General features: G+C 36.7%; 1 protein-coding gene across 1 annotated transcript; it reads right to left on the bottom strand.

Annotated features, from left to right (window-relative positions):
• Nucleotides 1-244: 244 nt before the first annotated feature.
• LOC127624926 (cation channel sperm-associated auxiliary subunit beta-like) lies at nucleotides 245-24,779 on the bottom strand. Its single transcript, XM_052099854.1, has 22 exons — nucleotides 24,644-24,779; nucleotides 24,192-24,344; nucleotides 23,887-23,976; nucleotides 23,575-23,705; nucleotides 23,400-23,418; nucleotides 23,177-23,248; nucleotides 23,044-23,090; nucleotides 22,807-22,944; nucleotides 22,572-22,712; nucleotides 22,339-22,483; nucleotides 21,951-22,102; nucleotides 21,507-21,658; nucleotides 18,779-18,975; nucleotides 15,083-15,403; nucleotides 13,253-13,383; nucleotides 12,370-12,567; nucleotides 11,816-11,931; nucleotides 10,129-10,234; nucleotides 5,369-5,510; nucleotides 5,147-5,241; nucleotides 3,115-3,192; nucleotides 245-1,633 (listed from the first exon to the last, which is right to left on the bottom strand). The coding sequence occupies exons 1-22, from the start codon at nucleotides 24,777-24,779 to the stop codon at nucleotides 1,487-1,489; spliced, it is 2,907 nt and encodes a 968-aa protein (XP_051955814.1). The 3' UTR covers nucleotides 245-1,486.
• Between the last annotated feature and the right edge of the window lie 1,150 nt (nucleotides 24,780-25,929).

Raw genomic sequence — 25,929 nt, 5'->3', positions numbered from 1 at the left:
AAAATACATCTGTAGGACTGTATGTTTTTAGTTAAAGAAAATGTGTATAGTGATGCTTGCATTATCGTGTTCCATGTTGGGGATAAAACTATAGTTTTCTGTTTTGTACAGTTTCTTTCTGTAACATGTTATGAAAGTGTGGTGGTGTCTTAAAGTAACGGTACTCCATTTTGAATAGTACAATAAAAAGGGAAAAACTATTTAAGGTGTAAGATTTACATTTTTTATTTGCTGATGTGCTGTTTTGAGGCTATCTCAAAGTGGTTATAAGCACTTCATGTGTACAGATACATTACTGACATCAAAGTCCCTTTCAAAGCAAGTCAGTCCACTCTGCATGTTTGGAACACTCCCGGGCAGCTCTTTTCTATGCAAACAAGCGGCTTAAAAGTATATCACCTATCAATTTCAAAGGGGCAAACCGAAATCTCAATTGGTTGGTCAAGATTACAATCAAAGAACATATTTTCTGTAAGGCGGGACTTCCTTTCTACATCCGCCTTATTGGATGTCTTGGGTGCTAAAGTCTCTGTTGCTTTGCTGGTGCAAATGACTCTCACAATCAGTATGTGGTGATGCCAATATAGCATTATTTCACTGTGGAACTGGCCAGTTATGCCAGTGGCATAACTACACATGCACAGACATACAAAAACACACAATTAAGCTGTCACAATATTATTAATATAAAAACAATATAAGTGACCCCCCCATCAACAATCATACAGACACACAATGTACATATATTCTAATGTACATTTGTGACATTTATTACTGTATATAATTTGTAAAGTTTAGATAAGCAAATTAACAGTTGTTGGGGAAAAAAGGTGCAAATTGTAACTGTTTATCAGTGATTTAATGAGCAGAGTCAATTCGACCCGATAATGAAGGGGCAGTATGGCCTTACACTTACTCTCGCTCACATCTTTAGACAGAAATAACCCTGTTTTGACAGTTGAACACATTAACTTGGTGGAGTGTGAAGTGATGGGGAGCTAACTCCATTTTGTAACAGATTTATTAATTAAAATTAAAGGAGCAGGTGTGATACATTTATATAATTCTGAATAATATATCAAATGTGTTCTTAAACAGACCCAGATTTAAAAAAACAAAAATTATAGTCCCACTTTCACCATTTCTGAGGATGAGAAGATCTGAACAATTGGTGAACATATCAGTGGCTGTTTGTCTTATAGGAATGAAAACTCGAAGTAGAATTTTTAGATAAACGTGTTCTTAACAAACTATAAATGAAATGTGAACGCCACAAATAAGATCTGTTCTATAAAATATTCTTAAACAGAGCAAAATATAAACAGAGTTTGATAACACCATTCAAAAATAAATAATAAAAACAACATTTTTAAATAAATATTGAACATTAAATTTAAGCTCGTAAACAATGCAAAACTGCATTTTGTACAATAATTAACTAGGAATGACTGTGCTCACTGCAGGAGTGGACAGGATGACGAGATCATCACGGGGTGGCAGGCTTCACAGTAGGCCTCCTTCTCAGAAAACTTCTAAATATTACTTTACGCTGGATGTAACACAGCAACAGGGCACCCAGGATAAATGCATTCACATAGATGAGGATGTCCGTGATGTCAGAGACAACGTACATCTGCACAGGCAGAGAACAATTTGATCTTAGCACTCATCGTATCTCATCTATTGTTACAGAGTGCAACGGTCATGTTCCGGAAGTAAAATTCCCATTCATATTCTCCACAGAGAAATGTATTTTAAGTACAACTTATCAAACTTTCAACACAGTCCTACCATGAGCTCCAAGACTGTTAAGTGATGATATACACGCATTTATAAAAGCAGTTAGTTTGGTTTTAACTTTTGTAGTTTAATTCTCGGTCAAGAACTACAATGCACATAATGCTGAACAGAGATCTACCAATCAGAGAAGTCTCTGTCCTGAAAACACAGAATGAGACATTGTCTGCAAGTGCTTTTCATGAGGAGTTTAAAGCGGTGCTTGACGATGGCATTGAAAGCCTGATGCAAATTGTGATTATGGCTTCACGACTGTTGTAGCAAAGTGTATAGCCACAGTCTGCTGGCCGATTAAGATTGTGGAGGTTTAATGTGCATTGCAATGAATACTGAACATACAGTATGGTGTGATTATTTCTTTCAATTATTCAACATCTCGATTAGACTTTGGAAAACATTTAATGTTACTTGAATTGGTGCTATTTCAGGTCATTCCTATCTTCATCCTGTGGAAGGCTTTGTTTGGAATATGTTAATTAAACATTCGTTTTACATAATGTTTTATTTTTTAAGAAGAAGAAACTACATGCATTTTGACAAGAAAATAAGTATAGAGTCAAATGTAAGCACTTTCAAAATCTGTGATTAACTATGAAATATGTGATTAATCGTGACAAAAAAAAAAGATCAACAGCACTAATATTATATCTATTTAGCAATAAACTTAAAATATGTTTTATACTGTACCATTGTTTTTTATTTATTTAAGTCGTTTGCAATGCGTCAAGGGATTGTAGTTCCCTCATTAAAGAGAGTAAGTACCTTTGTATTTTCGTCAGATTAACATATAGTTTTTGCCTATAATCAGTGTTTGTAATGTTGTGATTACCTTGCAGCTGGTACAGAAAATGAAAGGGAAAAATTTGCTGAAAAAGTGGGTGGTCACTGTTGCTCAAGAATGAGATTAAAGGTGCACTCAGTAATTGTATCCCCATTAAAAAAGTTTTACTAAATGAATTGTGATTTTGAACATATTTATAAAATCTTGACGGCTCACATGAGATGAGTTCAGTCATTTCAGTAACCTTATAAAAGCGGTTTTATTTTACACGGGGCAGGAGTGCCCTCATGGGGCCTGAATACTACTTGCTTAATCTCAGTAACTGCCCAGTTATTGCACACTTTCCCTCTTGAATACAATTAATCATGGCTGATTGAGAATACTGAATTTCTACAATGGTTGTTAATGGCAGTAATAACTGAAAACTATTGATTTTGAATGATGCTGCATCCATGCCACTAGGTGTCACTGTTAGTTCAAGATGACACAAGCAAAAAGTTACTGAGTGCACCTTTAAATGAAAAACAGTCACTTACCTGAACCTCTTCAACCAGATCACATGAAACCACTCCAGGGCCAACTCCAGAAATACGGAAGTGAAAGAGTTCATAGCCCTGCAATAATATAGTTAAGTCATTAGATCAGATGAAAACCAACAAAGAGTTGCCATGAAACACAAAAGAATTGAGAGAATGGATAGCTCATTTCCAACTCCAGCAATGACTGGCTGTTGCTGCGATTTTGGGCACTTTTGCCCCTCTTGAATCTCAGAAAATAAACTCTTTTAAAACACACTTTTTACCCCTATCACTAGTTTATTTAATAACAGTTTATGTTCATGCATCATGGGAAATTTATGTCATTTTTTGTTATTATGACTCCTTTGTCTTGCTAAGGCTAATTTCATAGCTAACATTTTATGTATCTGAAATGTACACAATTAAATCATTTTCACACTTTTTGCATAATTTGGTAAAATTACAGCTTTATTTGGAATATTGCTCAAAAGTGATATTTACCTTGATTTTTCTTTGTTTACTTCAAACATCACTTGTCTCTTATTTACACTTACACTTGTGTCCACTTGGTTAACAAGTACATTAACTTTTGGAAAAAACAAATGAATTTGTTTTATATTTATTTCATTCTTTGTTCATAGTATCATAGCTTTAAACATGTAATCATTTGTATTTTATAATGAATTATCATAGTTTAATATTGAAAGTCTGGATCTGGGACAAGCCTAAAACAGTCACATTTTTTCTCTGATTAAAAATGTTACATTATTTAAATAATAACGAGGGCTGTCAAATGATAAAAATGTTTTAATCAAATGAATTACACGACATGGCGATTAATCAATTTAATGAATCGCATACATCATTATTTGCAGTGAAAGACCCTCAAATAAAAATAATTCATATAAAATGCAAACAAAAAAGTTTTTAAATAAATTACATTATCGTAGCAGATGAATAAAGCATTGATTCTTTTTTTTAACGTGTTATATTTTATGTAATCACACTAAATTTATTTAATAATTTAATCGACAGCCCTAATAATAAACTTCATATAACAAAAAGACAAAATGTTGAAAATTAATACAAATCAACACCTGGGACATACAAGTGGCTGAAGTTGAAGAACCACTGCACAATGTGTACATGTAAAAATGTTATTACCAATCCGAATCAATTGTCAGTCCAATTTGGAATTTCCAATTCCCAATGCTCTCTAAGTCCTCGTGGTGGCGTTGTGACTCGCCTCAATCCGGGTGGCGGAGGACAAATCTCAGTTGCATCTGCGTCTGAGTACGTCAATCTGCAGCATCTTATCACGTGGCTTGTTGAGCGCGTTACCGCAGAGACATAGTGCATGTGGAGGCTTCATGCTATTCTCCACAGCATCCACGTACAACTCACCACACAGAGAGTGAGAACCCCATTATAGTGACCACAAGGTACCCCGTATGACTGTACCCTCCCTAGCAACCAGGCCAATTTGGTTGCTTAGGAGACCTGGCTGGAGTCACTCAGCACGCCCTGGATTTGAACTCACGACTCCAGTGGTGGTAGTCAGCGACAATACTCGCTGAGATACCCAGGGTCCATCATTTCTAAATTCTTAAATTATTGTTTATATGAACATTAAACTCTATATTTCTCATGAACCTTTTGATCTAAAGACTAACAGAAATAGTTCACCCAAAAATACAAATTCTGTTATCATTTACCTTGTCTTTCAAAGTCTGTATGACTTTCTTTCTTCTGAGGAACACAAAAAAAGAAACATTTTGAAGAATGTAATGGTTTCTGATATGTACAGTAATTACAATAAATGGGGACTTGAGCTTTCAAGCTTCAAAAAGGACGCAAAAACACATCCTTTTTTCAGTCCCCATTCTTTGCAATAGTATGGTAAAATTGCACCCAATACAATAATCAAACATTCTGCTTTTGTGTTCAATGGAACAAAGAAAGTCACAGGTTTGGGATGACATGGGGGTGAGTACATAAATACAGAATTTTCATTTTTGGGTAAACTATTCTTTTAAGTATTTAATCTTACATAGCAGTTGATGTGAAGTCCTTCAGGGTTATAGAGGGTCATATTGAGTGTTTCTTTCAGGTAGTGCCTCAGTCTGTCAGGAGCTGCATTAGTGCCTGTGTGAGAACCAGCAACAGTGGTATAGTGTGTGTATGAAATAACAACTGAAATGGGTTTAGTGACCAGCCAAAAACATACAAATTATAAAAGGGCAGCCATTTTTGCCTTATGTAGTGCAATCACCTGTCACCTTCCAGTCAGTGCGATTGTTGACCTCTGTTACCGTGACAAAGTATGGCGAGTGCAGAGATTGGTCAGGATGATTTACTTTCCTCAGAAACAACGTGATGCTGAAGTCATTGACGGGGTGTTTTAGCTTTAAAACCTGTGCAAGAATGAGCATGTGCCAAGTTTATTATGTATAATCTTTGTTAATATTGAATATGTTAATATTCTTTCTCGTATGCCAGCTTAAATGCAAAGACAACTGTAGGTTGATTTCACATAAAAGTTTAACGCTGTGAGGCTATCAAAACATTCCTCTGTTTGTCCGAGCGGCCCAACGGACTGACACAGAAACACTGGCTCAACCAATGGTGCGAATTTGGAGCGAGACAATCCGTTTGTACAACCAATGGAAGACAGAGGGAGTTTAACAATAGAGCGCAATGGTCTGGTTCCAGAAGTAAAAATCCTAAAAATGTTTCCATATTGAATTTACTTTTAATGATAACTTCTGAACCTACCATGAGCTCTGAGGAATGTTATTGGAGTGCAGTCCATTTGTCAATGAAACTTGTACTTACAGATGTAACTGGGAAGCAGTTGAACATACAGAACAGATTTACTGATGGCAGACTACAAACGAGTCGCGTTGATCAGTTTTTATGCTTCTGAATTGTGTAGTTTAGTGATTGAGGACGTAAACACTGTCTGAACGTCAGCCCATGAAAGGAGTCGACTACTTTTTTCCAAGGCCAAGAATCGTTTCTCTTTGGAATCAACACCCAGCTGCAGTTCATATCCTTACAAAAGATGTTAAAGGTGAAGTGTTTAACTTTTTTATGTCAAAATACATTCTGATTTCCCAGTTTACTATTTATTGACAACTACTGTATAAGTTAGCCATTCGTTGGTTTACCTCACCCAAAAGTGTAAACACTGAGCCTCCCAGGCACTATCAAAACATTGATGTTTATATGTTGAGTGTCCTACACAGCTCCACCAATCCAGTTCTATCTAAACCTATAGTGTGAGTTTGGGGTGTGGCTACCTGTAGTAAACCGTTCAACAGGGAGAATATGAACATGCATGGCAGACGTGTTACAGAGGAAACGAAACGTTCACATAGTCAGTGTTTGGGATTGACATCCGTTTTTACTTACTGATTTGAGTGTTGAAATGTCCCGTTCATACAAGAGCGTACAGTAGCAGTTTGAATACTCCCTGTATGAATGAACAACCGAAGTCACAATCCTATTCTAACAGCTGTAACCATAAGTGACCACCAGTGACTAAAAGATGGCAACGTCTATAATACCAGTGTTATGGATCAACTGGGGATCATGTTAACTGGGAATGTGTGCGTGCATGTTAATAATTTCACTTGTAGTTTCAGTAGATTCATTCAATGTTAATTGCCAAGGAGCAAAGAAAAGACGTATTTTTTTTTTTGTTACATTGATGTCTGTCATAATGAATTTGACTCAGTTTAAGAGTGATTTTAATGGATTCACCGGGTAAGATGGTTGCCGTGGAGACATTGGTTTGTCAGAGCAGTAAATCGCAAGTGGAATTATTTTATTTGCTAAATTAATGCATCGTAGGCTGAAAGTGTCAATATTTGGCTTATACACTTAAATTACTTTTATTTTTTATGAAAAATGATATCTTGTTAACATGATTGTTCTCTTTAAAAGAATAGGCCTGGGGCCTTGGTAGCTCAGCGAGTAAAGAAGCTGACTATCACACCTGGAGTTGCGTGTTCAAATCCAGGGTGTGCTGAGTGACTCAAGCCAGGTCTCCTAAGCAACCAAATTGGCCGGTTGCTAGGGACGATAGATTGCATGGGGTAACCTCCTCGTGGTCGCGATTAGTGGTTCTTGCTCTCAGTGGGGTGTGTTGTACGTAGATCACGGAGAGTAGCATGAGTCTCCACATGCTGTGAGTCTCCACGGTGTCATGCACAGCGAGCCACATTAGATGTGCAGATTGACGGTTCAGAAGTGGAGGAAACTAAGACTTGTCCTTCACACCCGGATTGAGGTGAGTAACCGTGCAACCACAAGGACCTACTAAGTAGTGGGAATTGGGCATTCCAATTTGGGAGAAAAGGGGATAAAAAAAGAATAGGCCCGTTGGTCTAGCGGTAGCGTGTCTGATAATCATGCATATCGATCAGGGGCATGTTTATGATTTCTGAGGCCCCAAGCAACTGACCAGCCCAGCCCCAATTTTGAAAATTATAAAAAATTATAGGAATTTTATTTTAAATAATAATTATGAATTCATCCTATCAGCCATTTAAACAAGTACATTAAAAATGTTTAATGAAATAAAAATCTAGTTAAAGATAATGAATTCATGTTTTCCATTTTTTCCACAATACAGTGGAAAAAAAGCAATATTTACCAACATATATTTTTTACAACTTTATTTTTATTTTTTTGTAATGACCAGTGTGTTCAAAACTTACTATTTCTCTCACTAACATTTTTTTATTCAGTTGTTATAAATTATTATTATAACCCAGCAATTATTTATTGTTGTCCAGTTTGTCATTATAATATGATACAGTATTAATATTATTACTTTGAGGATTTTATGTATACAATAGTAATATATTTCTGTTACTTTCACCTGGAGGCTGCATTGTATTTTTCATGTTGCAAAGACTGTGTTTTTTATGTTTGAATATGTTGGCAACATTAGTAACAGTATTGTAACAGTAAACATACACGGCAGCCCCTCAGCACACTAGAGCAGAAGCATAAACAAACCATTGGCGCTGAAACTTTGCTTGGTGCAGAACAATCTGGAATAATATCAAACATTGTAACAGTCAACTCTTCGCAACCTGAATTTGTTCAAAATGTTAAATCTTTGTGACACCTGTGAAAAAACAAACTAGGTTGCAGAGCAACGACTGAAACAGAACGTAGGTGTCTTTTTGTGTTTCAGTGTTTTTGAGACCTGAAGTTCTTTTGAACTTGACACTGTATCTAAAGATGTGCCGGTCTTGCGTGAAACACTGAAGAAACAGCGAGATGTTGGATGTCCGGGGTTAAAACCGCTGCTGATATTGACCTGGGTTCAAATCCCCTGTGAAAATTAGCATTTGTATTTAAATTGTTGTAACCGCACCCTTTAATTTTCAAAGGTTATGTGCATGACAGCGTCGTATGTTTATGACTACCCATGACACAGCCAAAACTGGCTTTCAGAACAGCACTTTTTTTTATTTATTTTTTATTGTGGCAAGCAAGTACAAAGATCAAACTGACCAATGGGTGAGAATAAATGAAAATAAACTCTGAGAAAGCATGATAAATTTCTTCAGAAACGTAATGTTTTTTTTTGTTTCACAAAATGTTAAGATTTTCAATCGGTTTGATCATTTACAAAAAAGCCTCTTAACTATGCATGGAAAACATAGTTAAAGAAATAAAAGCCGTTGAAAGTATATTATAAACACACATCAGCCTATGATGCTTTAATTTAGCAAATAAAATTATTCCACTTGTGATTTACTGCTCTGATTTATGAAGTGTAATCTGTTGCCATTCAGATCAATGTACCACGTTAACATGGAAACCAGATGTTACCCTGTGAAACCATTAAGATCCTTCTTAAACTGTGTCAAATTCATTAGAACAGGCATCAATGAAATAACTTTGTTTAATAATGATACCAGCATTTTTATAATGTGCAAAACGTTCTTTGCTCCTTGGTAATTCACATTGAATGACTCTGCTGAAAAGTGAAATTATTCACATGCACGTGCACATCCCAGGTTAACATGATCCCCAGTTGATCCATAACACTGACATGTTTATCACAATTGCCGCTGTGTTATTAAATGAGTCCAATCGAGGCGCGAGTTCATTCAGATCAAAATTTAAGTCCTTTTTACTGTAAATCTACACTTTCACTTTTACATTGAAGTCTTACATGGTGCCTGTTTAGTTAACTTTCACATCTGAAAGTGAAAGTTAAAGTGGAGAATTAGAGTAAAAAATTTACTTAAATATTGTTCTGTTTCTCACCCACACTTATCATATTTTCAGAAGATATAAATTTAACCACTGGAGTCATATGGATTACATTTTATTTTATTTTATGTGATTTTTGGAGCTACAAAGGTCTAATCACATTCACTTGCATTGTATGGACCTGCAGAGCTGAGGTGTTCTTCTAAAAATCTTCATTTGTGTTCTTCAGAAGAAAGTAATACACATCTGGGATGGCATGAGGGTGAGTAAATGATGAAAGACTTTTCATTTTGGGGTGAACTCTCCCTTTAAGTTCACAGTCTTGTACCTTTAAGCCTATCTTTTTTTGTTTGATTTTCAAATACCTTTTTGCTTCAAATCAAAGTTTGTAATTCACCTCGGAGGTAGTTGGTTTGGTTCAAGTGTTAGAACTTTATTATGAAGGATTTTAAGTAAGCCCAATGGAAACAAATGAATGGGAAAAATACTTCCAGAACCAAGACGACTGAAAAAGTGGGAGGACACTGTTGCACTCTACTACGTACACAAGAAACGGCCGTCTGATTGACAGGTAAATCAACCAATCACATTTCTCTTGTTGCAAAATCGGATTAAGTGTCTGTTGGCAGATGGAATGATATGTGGTGCTGTGCTGTAAGGGAAATTAAGACATTTTCCATAGATATAAACTAAATAAAAATGTATGAACAATTAAAACTAGCTAAAACAAAACAGAAATAGAAAATCAAAATACTAAATCTAAATAAAAACAAATAAATTAGCATGTGTTACCCTTTTTCTACAGTCAGAGTTGATAGTGAGAGAAGAGAGTCTCAGGTTGTCAGAGCAGCAACACTCTTCAGCAGACACCTTCCCTTCACACTGCTTAAACTGTCCCAATACACATATACACATGAACAAACATTTATAAGATCGTTTACAGTTGGTTCTAATGGACAGTGCTAAAAACAGGTGTGAAAATACTGCTGTACTGGTCCAAAAAGTTTTGTGATCAAAGCACTCACCGCATTCAGATGTTGTCAAAAATGCATGTGACTACATTGCATTTGCAGTGTAAACGAGAATCTATGTCTCAACATTGAAGGAACACATACTCCACATGTTAAACTCTGACAGTTATGTGCAGTTTAAAAATATAATAATGGTCTGATCTTAAAGGGTGGTAGTCAGCTACTGCAGATATAGACTTTCTTATACATTCATATACATTTTTACCTAAAATCTTCTAAACAAAAAATGTCCATGGACATGTAATGCAATATGTACTGTATAGAACTCCCACTAAGTAGGAAATAATTTCAGTAAAATATTTTCCAAAAACTCTAGGGTTCACTTCCTGTTTTACCGTATAAATAGCTTAGCTGCCCATGCTTGCATTCTGCATTGCAAAGTAATGCTAGTTATTCTGCCTAACCAAGCCTTGTATCCTGTTATCTGTCTTTTGGATTATCTTGACCCAACTCTTCTGTTCAATAAAACTCCACAAATGGATTATCCTCAGCCTTCCTCGTCTGATATCTTACTCTACCTCTTTCTTAAAGTTTTGCATTAATGGTGACAAAAAGCATCAAGTTTTTTAAATGGATGGACAAAGTGTTGGAGTTACTGCTGTGGATAACCCAAGAGAGAACTTCCGAGTAAACTTCCCACTGCCTTTAAGGAACGCAATGTAAAGGTTATTCAAAGTATCATTTATCTTTAACAACTCTATCAAAGTGGATAGCAGGCACCAAGATCGAGGTTATGACCTCTGAGGCCCCAAGCAGCCGTCCAAATGGGGTCCCCATTCACCCTTGAGCTTTTATATTGACGGCTGCTCTGTCAGTGTGGATTGTTCACCATGTTCACCATGTTCCTCATTTCAAAATCTGAATAAACACTGTCACCACCATTTCTGTTATACTGTCCTTCACAATGCACGTGAACCACTCCGAGACGGCTGAAAATCGTATCTGCGTGTGAACAGAGACCATCGCTTCACCCATAAGCCCTTGAGCGTATAGCGCAACTTTCCGATTGGGGCCCCCCCAACGTCCAGGGCCCTACGCAATTGTGTGGTTTGCATGGTGGTTAACTCTGCTACTGGCAGGCACAACAATGACGCTATATCCTGGGCTGCCATCTCTATTGTTTTGGGTTGAATGGATCACATGACTGCATCACTTGACAACAAATACATTTTTTAATATCTCGAATTTCCCAGTCAACACAACAATGTGAACACTGTGTTTTCATATTCATCCTCTTGAGATAGCATTTACAAAAAGCTCTGTTTTCGTTGGACATCAACGCCTTCTAAAGTGTGGAAGGAAGGCCAAAACGTAGAGAAAAATATGCGTTTTCAAATTTAACTGGATTAATATGGACTAAGTCTATGTAGCTCTTATTTCAAAAGAGTAAGGAAAATGCTGTTCTCCATGATATGTCCCCTCTAAAGATTGTTAAGTGGTGTATGCTGGTTACCTGTGAAACACTGTCATGTTGGCGAAACATGGGCTTACTGGGGTCAGCGTTGTAGATGTTTCCTGTCGTTGGGATTGATCCATCTTCCTGAGATGGTGGCCTATAGTTTACCTATGAAAAGAAAACACACACTGAGAAGTACACCAAGATGGTGGGGCTGTGAAAAAAACAAAACAATATTTAAAACTTTTATGGTATTTTACTTCACATTACTGTATCGATATTCTAAAACCATGAAACTGAAAACTTTGAAAATACATTGAGACCACCACTCCAAGTATGTGAGAAGATAAACCATCTTGTCAACACACTCAATTTTACTATTCGTCTAAAATGCTAACTCAGATCTATAAAAAGTTGCTATTTCCTTGCAACGCATTTTTCTGACAATTGCGTCTCAGCTCTATGCTACTTCTATGGCTTTACAATAAATTGATGTAGGAAGTTTGGCACTTGTTGTGAAAAGGTTGAGAACAACTGCTCTACAAGATGGTACACACAAAATGGAAAATAAGAAGCAGGTGAATTCAGAAAGTCTGATTCTTATACAGGCAAGTCGAACAGCCTCTTGTTGCCCGATTCATCCCGTGGGTCTCCATGCAGCCAGTCATGTTCGCTGATGGGTCGAGGCATCAGGAAGACAATACTTAAGCCTTCCGGACAGACAGTGTGCAGAGTGAAAGTTAAACTGGAGGAGGTGCAGAGCAAAGACGCCTCTGGGATAAACACAGTCACTGTGCTTGCACTCTGAAAAAGACAGATTGTGGCTCAATATTTATTTCTAGAATGAAGAGTTACATTTATACTATTTGGTCATACTTTAGATTATGCGTCTTTAAATACTATGCATTTACATAAAAATTAAAGAATTTAATACAATGTAGTTATTGTGTAGATACAGTACATGTTGTTCAATGAAACTATCACAAGATTCGCATTTGTTGCAACAAAGGTTAAGGCAAAAACAAGTATGTGAATGCATATGATTCTATCTATGCACGCTCGATTTTGTGATTGTTGCATTCTCAAAGCTACCACTGGGGGCACTATAGCGAATATTAGTGCACTTCTATGGTGAGTTTTCTCTTTCAAATCAACTACTGTCATGGCGGAGCAACAGTTTGAAGAGAATATTGTGAGCTATACTTTGGCCTTAAGGGCTAGGTTCAGAGGGGTACCCAAATACAGTAAATAGTCTATATGCTATTAAATAACATAGTATTAGTTTGTTACTATTTACACTCATAAGACAAGACACATATTTCCAATAATTGGTTCAAAAGGGTAATTACAGATGTGATTACATACAGTAACTTTAAATGTGTGAACGGTGTAACAAAAACATATGTATTGTGATAAATTTCAATGTAAGAACATAGCACAAAAAAATAGGACCTATTATTTTTTTACAAAGAGACAAGGGAGTCTGGACCTGCTTCCACAGGTCGCCATAAGCCGTGATAGTGAGAATGTGCTTGTTGATGAGGTCTCGTGAGTGCTTGGCTGTTATCCGCATGGCAAATGGGTCGGTCAGAATAACCTTCATTCGTTTCATGGGAAGAGCTGAAAGACATCAGGTACAGTTGACCCTGAATAAAACATGTAACCAATAAAAAATGACAATAAGTCTCAAACAGATAAGCCTACTAATGCAGCTACCTACTAGGGCAGCATCCAAACAGGAATGGAACATAATAAGCAGGGCCGCCAATAACTGGACCTTTTTTTATGGGGGGCACAGAAAGGCTGTTCCATATTGTATACGTTCAGTGGGAGATGCGGATATAAACAAGGCGACAGCGGACAACAGCGAAAATGAAAGCGAAAGCCGCCGGGTAGTACATGTTGATGGAAGAAGTGTCCGCACCCCTCCCCCCTTCGGAGAACTAACTGGAGGGGGGCTCGTTGAATACGTTTTTTTTACATATGGTTAGCATGATGCTAAGCTAATAATGTGCACAAACAAGTGTTGGGTGAATGTAGTTTTTTAAATGAATTAATTTAGTGTTTCATGGGTGAATAAAGTATTTTAATTAGATTGTCAATTTCATCGATACTTTTCAGTACTAAATTAAATATATCTATATATCTAAACATGTCTGTAGGCCCCATGCACTATCTTGGATGAAGTTTTGACTGAGCAGGTCAGACTGCATTCTGGGATTGCCTTCAATGTAACAGATATATTGGCAATAATTTGTACAACATGAGGTGTCGTAGAACGCAATACAATTTTGCTGCAGCCTTTTCGAACACAGAACGTTCTCTCAATGTTAGCATGCGGTTGCCGTTTGTTTTGTTTTTAGTTGTTGTTTTGTTTGTTTGGGAACCAATTTCTAACTTCCTAGGAATGTTCTCTTTTTTATTTTTAAGGTTATTTTTTTTATAACCATAAATTAACATTCTCAGACCAAAGCAGGGAGGTTTTTGTGGAACAACCTTAAAAGAACTTATACAGAACTGTTTCTAATGGTTATTTTTATGTTTTATTTTTCTAATTAAAAACTAACCAGAACATTGTTAGGAGGTTTTTAAGGGGCAACTTTAAAGAACTTATAAATAACTTTTTGAAATTGTTATTTTTAGATGTATTTTTCATTCATATTTTTCATTATTTTTCATTATCATATATTTTATTATTTTACAAAAACATTGCAGAGTGTTGGTTACACCACCTGACTTTGATCTGATGTACAAAAGTTTTTTAAAGGTGCACTACTCATTAAAAAAAGTTTTATTCCGAAAGAAATGAATTGTAATTTTGAAACATATGTTTAAAATCATGAGCACTCAAATGAGATGAAGACTCTAGTCATATCAGTAACCTCATAAAACCTGTTTTTATTCTACATGGATGAGGGGCGCCCTCATGGGGGCAGCCATGTTAGCATCACATGACCATCTGAATACTACTTGCTTAATCTCAGTAAACTTATTGTTATTTGACACTTTCACTCTTGGAATAAATTAATCATGGCTGATTGTGAATAGTGAATTTATGGCATCCGTTACTGAAAACTACTGATTTTGAATGATGCAGCCTCCACACCACTAGGAGTAACTGTAAGTCCAAGATGACACGAACAAAAATGTACTGTGCCCTGATTGCATCCATAGTAAAAAAAACAATATGTTAGTGTTCCATTTAAGATGACACTACACTTTGAAAATGCATACCTAGATGATTGAAAACAAAGTTTATTGTACATCATTTAAAACATTTATTATTATCCTCTCAATGCTCACACTCATACTTACTCACAGGGGTTGGCACTGAAACCTTCGAACGTGAAGGTGAGATTCTCCTGAACACCAATTCTTATGAGAGCATCATTGCGCAGTCCGTCCAATGACTCCAGAGTGTGGTGACATGGACCCTCCTTCATGCCCCAACTGCCTGGCCCAGATGAATGGAACAGCAGCCAATCACCAGCTTGATGTGTCATCTGGGGCAGAATCAGAGCAGGCATGGTGGGCGTGGCAAGTGCTCGACCTGCATCTAGCCCTGTGATGAGGTAGCTGCTGAAACCAGGGACTACCACAGTCTTACCAACATGAGCTTCATTAAAACCTTCAGTGGAATCTAAAGAGAACACACAAAACACATTAACACATGCAAAAGTAGGTGCTGGTTATAAAGAAAACATGCAGGAATACTTAAAGCTGGCCAGATGCTGCCCCTCACATGGTAGTAAATGGCCCTTTACCACAATCTGAACTTTTTGTGTATTTGGTTACCGCTTTTTTGTTGAAACAGCAAGCATTTCATATAACATGTAATGTATGTACGATAAAACTAAATGCATGCCCCCTTTATAATTAACAAAGCTGCCACAAGCAGTTGCATAAGTAGCCTCAGAGATATACAATCTAGTCACGTGGGCACAAGGAAGTAATTGAGTTTACATAATGGTGAATGCGATACAGAGGTTTCCTTTTTGCTCTAAAATTTTAATTTAAAAATTAATTTGTCATCGATGGTTAAGTTTAGGGTTGGGGTTTGGGTCATGTATTTTTAGTTACAACTAAAACCACAACTCGCTTTTAGCGCTTTAACGTCACTTCCAGCTTCAGCCACTGGGGGCATCGATTACATTTTCAGTAAGCACAGACCAATTTTAGCTGCAAAACTTTCGACCCTCTGTTGACGAATTCACACTGTCAGTCCATTCTGCAGAAGAAATGTGAGATAAAAGCAACCACCCAAACATTGTATGCTTGACATCACAAATACACAATTTAAACTGATTCTTTAACCACTGCATCCAATTAAAGTGAGAGGGCACTGTTCCTGATAATTTGGTTGAATAAAGGTATAGATGATATCTGCGCAGGGGTGGACTGGGACTAAAAAGTGGCCTTGTACTTTCTGGCTCAGAGCGGCCCACCAAACCCAGCCCACAACACACCACACCCTACCATAACACACTGGCTCATTGATTACATTTTCCAGCTCAATTTCACATTTTTGTGTTGAAAAAAAAAATGCATTTCTATTGACTGCTAGTCATGACAACTGGGCCCACATTGCAAAAATTATCATAATTTTAATACATCTAAAACCACTGTAAATATGATTAGTGGATTTTTTTAGAGAAAGAACTAAAGCTTTTTATAGCTCAGACAAATAACATGTCTGAAAAACGTTTTTCCAACTTACAGATGTTAAAATGTACATGAATGTACAAGGGAAAGTGTGTATTTTAGGTGCTGTGACAAGTCTTTTCTTAAAAGATTTTAAAAATCTTAATCCCTTTCAACTTTTTTCTAGCAGTGCAAATAAACTATTGTCTCTAATTTGAGGTTGTGGAAACAACAAGTGAAATAATAATATATTATATATGTATATATAGCTATACAAGATCATAAAATGTTCTTTTAAATAGTTAGATGAAGAAAGTGTCACACAGCAAGGCACTGATGACAAAGCTTAAAATATCATGCCAATTACTCACATAACTACGTGTAAATGCGTATTAAAAAAACTAAGTTGGCCAGAATATGTACATATATAAATATAAACATAAACAATTATAAATATATGTAAAACAAAATAAACATACCCCATAAAGTGTAAATCTTTGCAGTGATTATTTAGAGCTCATCTTATCCTTAATATGTAGTCTTTGGTTGTCACCATTATTGTGATTAGTATGCCAAATAATGAGGTCCACGCAAGGTACAAAACTATTGCGCACCGATGGATATATGCTACGATATGTAAGTCATTTCAAAATAGAAGTCTGTAAAAATTCACAGATGAAAAAGGCAGAATCTGGGTCTTGCTTGACACAACAGGTACAGTAGACATTTATTGTACATAGCACTTTTCAGTGTCACACAATAAGGCTTTTCAGTAGACACATTCAAAGTAACATCACAAACAACAACAACAACGACATGCATCTCTCTCTCTCTCCGTCTGCTGCTGTCTCCTCTCCTCAAATACTCCCCCCGCCCCTTACTGGAACGCAAGACCGGTGTGGCACACAAATGGAACTCATTCACCACTTATCTTCCTGGCCTCGCTCTGTCCAGACGCCGCCCTGCCCTCCTCGCCACAAAGTAATTTCAGTCATTGTATTGGCTTTAACTTACAAAGTTTTTTTTAATATTTACTCTGTAATAGTGTCCGTGAAGTCTTCTCTAGTACTCTAGATAATGTCGCCCCCTTCGATTAAAGAAAGTTAAAGAGACAAATCCCGCACCATGGTACAATGATCACACTCTTTTACATGCTTTCAAGGGAACAGCTCAGAAAATGGTGTGTAAGTGGAAGAATACAAAATTAGAAGTGTTTCGCCGTGCATGGAAGGATAGTGTCTCTAACTACAGACAGGCACTGAAAACTGCCAGGTCTGCACATCTGAGCAAACTCATAGAAAATAACCACAACAATCCTAGTTGTTTATTCAGTACTGTGGCTAAATTGGTTAGGAATAAAACTTTGACTGAACCTGATATTCCATGCAGCATGTGCCAGCCAGACTTCACTTCAGTCTACTAAGACACACTTCACAGAGGATGAATTGATGCTAACTAAAAGACATGGGATTCTTCACAAGCTACTGTCTGAAGTATAGGCTCAGGATGGAGATCACCAAAAATTACCAGCCATGAGCTTCCAGCCATACAGCTATGCTATTCACTGAATGATACCTATATCAACTTTTTCAAAGGAGGGACAACACTCTCTTAAAAAAAATTTACTATATAGAAAATAAATTAACCACTAACAAAAGCCTTCATCGGTCAAAATCAAAGTACAATGCTTCTTCGTGTATATCCTCAGTTAATTTGGGATGACTTCAAGGACTTTAACATTAAAACTTATAGTTCATACAAAATAATTTTGCTTAATCATTGACCGACAACACTTACTTAGTTTACTAATTTTAACCACTAATAGTTCTAAACATAAATATCTCATATTGGCATTATAATAATTGATTTTCTGTTATAGCATAATTTTCTGTACAGCTGCTTTGAAACAGTGCCTGTTGTGAAAAGCGCTATACAAATAAATTTGACTTGACTACATTATGGTACGTGAAAAGACTGACCAGCACTTATGACACTATGATGTTTTGATGAATGAGGTGATATAAATATGAGGCTGATCTGAGATGTTGCTGTAATTGTTGGTTACTGCACATTTTAATGTAAAACCACATGAACATTCAGAACACATTACTATTAACAGGCCATTTCATTTACTTGCCCCTGAGATGCAAAATTTGAAATTTGCACTATAGGATATAAACCAAGCTGCTTTTTAAATTCATTCTGCCTAACATCTCCTTTTGTGTTCCATGTAATCCAAGAAAATCAAACGGGTTTGGAAAGACATGAACGGGAGCAATGATGAAACATTTTCATTTCTAGGTGATCTATTTCTTTAAGGAAATACATGACAACCATAAATGTGATGGGTTCTAAAATCGTGCTTGCTTCTTACCATTTCCACTTAACTTCAGATAAACATACAAGCCCTCAACAACCTCCTTCTCTACTAGCAGGTGATATCCCTGTATAGGCTCTGCTTCAAGGCTGGCTCCTCCCACTGGCTCAATAACATTGCCCGCAACAGCACAGGCAAAACCTTTCTGATAGTGTGTTAGAAGGAGATCTGTGATCATGACTGACCCACCAGCACTGCCATTACAAAACAAACATTTCAGTAATTAGTGAGAGAATGTCAAAGGAAATTACATTTCAATAAAATGAAAGGAATTGTTCACTCAAACATGAAAATTCTGTCATTTACTCACTGTCATGTTGTTCTAAAACTGTATGAATTTCTTTCTTTTGTGGGACAGAAAAAATATATATTTTGAAGAATCGTCACGCAGTCTTTGACATATGACTTTTCATGGCTGTTATGTTTCAAAAATGATTAAAAAAAGTAAAAGTAGTCCATATGACCATTTATTCACTGATAATCTTCTGCTCCAGTGAGCTGTTAACTCAAGAACAGGATCAGTTGTTCATTTTGATCAGTCTGATATATGAAGCAGTTCAACTTGGTCTTTAAAAAGAACTGGCTAAAAAGTTCAACTCACTGCTTAATGATCCTCACACAAAACTATCATATGACTTCAGAATACTTGGAATAAAGTGCAAAAGTCACAAGGACTACTTTTATGGTGCTTTTTGTTTGTGTCCTTTTTGGAGCTTAACCCTCATGTCGTGTTCAGGTAATTTTTGACCCATTTTGATTTTGTTTAATAAAAATGGTATCTTTTACTTTTCCTCCACTAGCTATCTAAACACACACACACACACACACACACACAAAAAAACCTGGACTTGATTCGATAAGTGGTTGTAAAAACAAAAGCAATACTTGTGGTGTTTGAGGTCAAAACTGACCCGGCATTGGAAATAAATGGGAAAAACTAAAATACAGAGATTTTTTTTTTAGATTTGTCAAATAAAAATCATTAAATCAAACACAATGCAGAACACAACCACACATAAATTAAGGGGTGAATCTATAATTATAAAACATCCACAATGCAGAAAACACACGCGCAAATGTGCACACACACATTTATGTTTGTTTGATTATATTATTGATCTCTCATCGACTTCCATTGATTTCATATCACATCAAATTTATTTCATATCATATCATATCAAACCTAACCCTAACCATCACACAAATATGTGCACATCACAAGATCAACATCATCTGACCCATTTAAGAGTGTTTTTTTCTGATGAGTAGATTTGCCCTCGCAAGTGAAGACAAACATGTCCACACATACCAAACATACCACACAGGTCGAAGTCTGAGTCTGACCCCTGTGTGAAAGATTTTATGCAAGAATTTAGATGTTTGACATAAATGACAGGTAACAAAATAATTACTCTTTATAATAATTAGTCTTTTCTTTGTAACACAATCAGATTTGACTGTTGAGTGCTGTCATGTTTAACAGCATATTGGAGCATCATTGCCTAAGCTGACATTTCAACACAACTGGTTTAGAAAAAATCGACAATTTGACAGATAATAGTTTTTTATAATGTCTAAATATATGTCCAATGGATAACTTGTGATAATATCTAGTAATTAAGTTTGTTACATTACCTTATAGAAATCAGTCAATGAATGCAGCACCGAAGCCATCTAGTGGACTAATTTGTAATTTCATGTAATTATTATTATTTATTTTTTTTTTGTTCCAGCAGATCCCACCAGAGACCCCCTCCCCCAAGCTTTCAATTGTCTAAATACCATAAAATCCCACCAAAAAATGCACACCTTTAGTGTTTTTACTTAAGTAAAATTAGTATTATTACATATCTTGAAAAAAAAGTTAAATATTACACATGTATGTCATTTTTGACCTAAGAACACAAGTGTGACCCACAAACGAACACTGCACATGGGTTAAGAAACATGCTCATGATGAATGTAATGTTTCTTTCATTTATTTTCCTTGTGTGTTTCACAAAAAAAAAATACTGCATATGGGTTTGGTACAACAGGAGGGTAAGTAAATAATGACAGAAATGTATTTTTTGGGTGAAATTACTCTTTAATGTGATTTTCCACTTAAAGGGGTCATAACAGGCTTTTTATTTATTAATTTAATATGTTACTTAAGGTTCACTTATAATATTAGTACGTTTTTTTTAGCACAAAAAATGATTTTGATGGTTTTGTTGTTGCTTGACAGTAATGTCCACTGTTATGTTTGGCTCTCTGCTTCTGACTGACCTGCTCTAGCATTGTCATGTTACTGCTCACCACTTCTGGGTAAGGCTACAGAAGAGATAAAGTAAAGTAGGCGTTGATGTGTTGTTGTGGAGGCGGTCAGATGCAAATATCTACCACAGTGTGACATCCCAATGTGGATGAAGTAGAGAACGAGTCATTTTGGCAGCTTTGTTTTAACATATGCTCTTCTTGCAGTGAGGAGGAAGTTTTGAGTTCTGAAACTTACAGTATGTTTTGTTTTATAGTACAATGACCTCTTATATGTGAAAAAATCAAGGAAAATTTGATTCCTCATGTCATGACCCCTTTAAGTAATGTTTTGCAGTCATGTTTGGGCTTAAAAATATTATGTATGCACAACACGTGAAGCATTTTTCAAATATTCAATGTGAGGAGAAAATTATGTTGATTTGATATGAGATGGTCCAGTTTAGCAATATAAACATACATGCCTGACCTGAAGTAGATGACATTGCCCAAATGGTTGTGAGAAAAGTGGCAGTGTGGGGCAGAGGGGGAAGAGCTCATTTGTGCATATTCATGCAGTAACACTGACTGATGTGTCCTGTACTGCAGGGCCAGTGGTCCGTCAAATCCAATCTCATATTCCTACATCCAGAGAACCTAAATTAATGGGCATACTTACACACAAATCACATTATATGACTTCAATAATGGTATCAATATGTGCAAAGATAGCTTAGAGCTCTGCAAATTATATAGAGCTGAGGCTAGTCTTTAACTTGGATGTCATATTTGCTGAATGTCTGATGCATATTGCACACAATATGGTTTGCTTGCTTGACTGCTAAGCAACTTCCAGGGGGTCAGGGTCCAGTCTTAATGTCATTAGTCAAAAGCCTGGTTACAGGAGACTAGTCCTCAATACATTTTTACTGACCGTTATGAGATGAGAAATGTTGATGGTCTTGTAGGAAAGGGCAATAGGATGTGTAGGGTCCAGGCTTACTACCATTAATATACCCATGTGATCACAAAACAAGCTGCTCTGATGGTCCAGTGTCTCATTTAACAATGCAAACTTGTGCATAACTGCAGGAATACAAGGAACAAACACAGGGACATCAGGACTTCTTACAGATGGTTACAGAATTACAATTTTTAGGTGAACTGACCCTTTAAACATATGTAATTAATGGCATGCGTTAACGTATTAACTTTGACAGCCCTAACTAAAACACATTGTGAAATAATATTTCAGATCTTGGCCTCACAAATACACAGCGTATGAAAGAAAATGAATGATTTCAAGTCAAATTCAGGCTGACCTGATTTCATCAGGTACATATGGCCTTTGTCAGTAAGAAGAAGCAGCACTCCACTGACAGCACAACTGACAACCTCTGTCACTTCCTCCTCCTTTAGAGAGAAGACATGATTGAAGGTGGCACCCCTGTCTACTGACATCCACACCTGAATATAAACACACAGAATTTAGTTCTTTCTAAAACATCTAAAAGAAAAAAATCCTGTTTAATTTATTTGAAAGAGAAAGAAAGACCTCTGAGCCATAGAGGATGATGTGAGTGTCGAGTAGGATTATACCCTTGGGCTCAAAGTCCAACTGTGCTGGTGGGAATTTAGCTAAAGCTTTTAAGTGTCCTTCTTGCAGGCCAAACACTGATACATCAGTGGCTCCTTTCTGCAAGGAATTGAGTACACAAAGTCAGTCCATGACATCTACAGAGGCCCTAAAAGTATAGGGACACTTAACAGAATAGTTCAAAAACAAGCACCTGAGTACGTGAGAGGATCAGGGCAGTGTGCTGGTGACGGTCATGTAAGAAGGAGATGTAGTGGTGCTTATTCATGGCACAGGTCTGGCAGCTGAACCACTTCTTAAAAGGATACTGACTGTACACACAGCTGGAGTGCTGAGCAGACGTGTAAATCAACAAGAGCAAATACACCAATAATACCAAAAGGTTTGGAGATCTTTTGCCATTTTTGAGTGTGACTGCTAAGTAACTTACAAGGTTTGCATCTTTTCCTTCACTGGAGATCAAAGCGATATAATCATCTAAAAACAAATGTCAAAATACTATTGTAGAGGCAAATAGCAAATATGTGTACTGTTCAACAGACACAAACACATACAAATCCTACCAGAAAATTCTGATGCACAATGTGAGGAGAACCACAGCGTTGCCACAGTGTAATTCACCTGAGATAGGAGAGATTCATTTACTTTCAATATATGGAAAAGAGTGGCCACCATATTCTTTGAAAATCATACAGATTTGGAACGACATGAGGGTGAGTAAATAATGACATCATTTTAATATTTGGGTGACATATTCCTTATGAATTTGTCACTATCTCATTCCTTGCAAGAATAAGGTGAAATACTCTTTTTAAAAGCCACTGACCTTTTCAAATGGTGAGATAGACTGCAGTGTGAACTATAAAAATAAAGAGCAGATGAATTTAGAGATGCACCACAAAGAAGAGTGTGAAGGCTTTTGCAAATATATCAGTAATGTTAATGCGTTTTTAGATCATACATTGAGAGGGCCAGTGGCAGATGAGAGCAGGTCCTGACTGATGAAGAGCCCTCTGTTAGTCAGGAGGAAAAGGTGACAGTTTGTCAACCTCAAGTCCACTAAAGAGATCCCATCACAGCTGAATATGCCAACTTGAGAGTGAATTAAAACATAGATGTTACATAAAACAAAAGAGACTGTTGTCATTTCTATTGTGCCTCAGGTCAGGCCTGCGAAAAGTGGAAAAAAATATTTTATTTCTAATTTATTTTTGCCCATGTTGACAGTGTGAACAGAGGGTTTGAACGTAAAATTATCATTTGATAATTTTACCTTCATTCATGAGAGCACATAATGATAGGGTGATGTTGAACCAGCGGGTCTGGGAGGTAAAAGCTGATCTTGTGATGCTGAGGACGATTCCTGCATATTTCAAAAAGTACATTTAAAATGGGGGAGCTTGAGCTTTAACATATTAATTCAACCCAAAATGAAAAGAATGGAAAGAAGAAGAAGACAAAAACTACCGGGACAATATCTAAAATTTCTCATTTTGTGTTCCACTGAAGACAGAATGTTATATTGGTTTGGAACAACTTGGGTGAACTATTCCTTTAGTGACTGGCTTGTAAATGCACCTGTGTGTTCCCCTGGAGCGAAGACGGGAGCCAGCACAGCCACATCACGGGCACAGGGGCTCTGACTGACCTGCAGTTTGACAATATTTGGACTGAGAGAGGCTATGGCACCGGCAGAGATCTCATCTCCAATGCTCCACTGCAGAACTGGCTCTGATAAGAGAACACAAGCCACTTTGAAGAGTCTTATAAATGTAAGGATCTGCTGCTGGGTTATTTCCTAAAGCGTTAAGAATTCTCATGACATGCACATTTCGCATAGAAAACATGAGATGAAGAACATAACACTAAATATTAAAACCACATAAATAAAGCTAGCATATACATGTTTTTATGTTGATGATGGCAGATTTAAAGTCAAGGCAACTTGAAATTTCAAGTTAAATACATATACTTTTTCATTTTTATTATGTTTAAGCATTGAAGTTGAGAACACTACATTTATATCTAACCTCTGATCACATCCAGTAGAGTTCCCTTCAATGTGTACAACACAGTGCTGATCTTACTTGAGTTATAAAACATGCCACAATCCAGATACCACTCATCCACAGGTGTGACATCTGGAAAAGAGCCAGTATTAGTCATTCAGGGCTCTACGCTAACTTTTTTCCCAAGGAGTACATGCACTCCTAAATGAAAAAATTTAGGACCACACAAAGAAATTTAGGAGCACAGTGAAAATTAAATAGTTTATTAACAAACAATTTATTACATACATATTTATACTGCGTGTATGAGTGTGTGTGCGTGTACTAAGGAACACACATCTGTGGAACAGCACATACCTCCCAAATCACACATTGACACATGCCTACTAAAATCAAAGGATATCAGTTGTCCAGCTGCTTGTGTATGTTGACCGTCTGGCATACTTAGAGGTCAGCCAGCGATCTCTCATTATGTCAGCAATTTGACCGATCATCTCCACACATTGTCGTAGGTGGGATTAATGTAAACTCAGTTTTTGTGGTGGAGTCTGATAAGCGGCCCAAATTTGACGAAAGGTTCTTCTTCTTTCACAATGAAGTATGCAATGTTTATCTTTATTTTCAGCTGCTTCCTCTTCTCCTCCTCAGACTGCAGCACTTGCCTTCTCAAGGCTGCTGACACCGAGCTTGATGGTTTCTCCTGTCTCATCCAGAACACTGGATATGCCGCCGTGAGATGTTATGTTTCGCTACACTATCTCTTTTCAGATTTGCGATGGGTATTCCGGCTCTTTTCATAATTGGTGTTAAAACAATTTGAATTAAATTATTAAATGTAATTACACTCTACCAATTTATTTAAAAATGCATTGGTTTGTTAAGAAAAATTATATACAATAACTTATTGTATATAAACAACGTGCATATAAATCTAACCATTCAAAACTAATACAGTCTGAACAGCATAATAGACAGGGCCACCACTGGCCAAATTGATGCCCTACGCGTGATATGAGCGTGAAGCGATTGTCTGTGTTCCGCAACTGCTTTCGGATCCTTGAATAAGGTATAGCGAACGAGCAAGGGCAGCCGGTGGACTTTCTGGTGCCATCCTAGGGTAAGATGGAGCCCCCTTAGTGAGTTGATGCCCTACGCAAACTGCGTAGTATGCATGTAGGTAGCGGCGTTACTGATAATAGAATAATGCACCATATCAAAGAAAAATAAATAATTTGCAAAACTGCAGCATCCCACAAATCGAAATAAATGTAAAAAAGGATGTTATTTCACGTGTGCATTTAAAGTAT

Source organism: Xyrauchen texanus, chromosome 31, assembly GCF_025860055.1.
Source record: "Xyrauchen texanus isolate HMW12.3.18 chromosome 31, RBS_HiC_50CHRs, whole genome shotgun sequence".
Classification (NCBI taxonomy): Eukaryota; Metazoa; Chordata; class Actinopteri; order Cypriniformes; family Catostomidae; genus Xyrauchen; species Xyrauchen texanus.
This window is presented reverse-complemented; position numbering and strand designations above follow the sequence as displayed.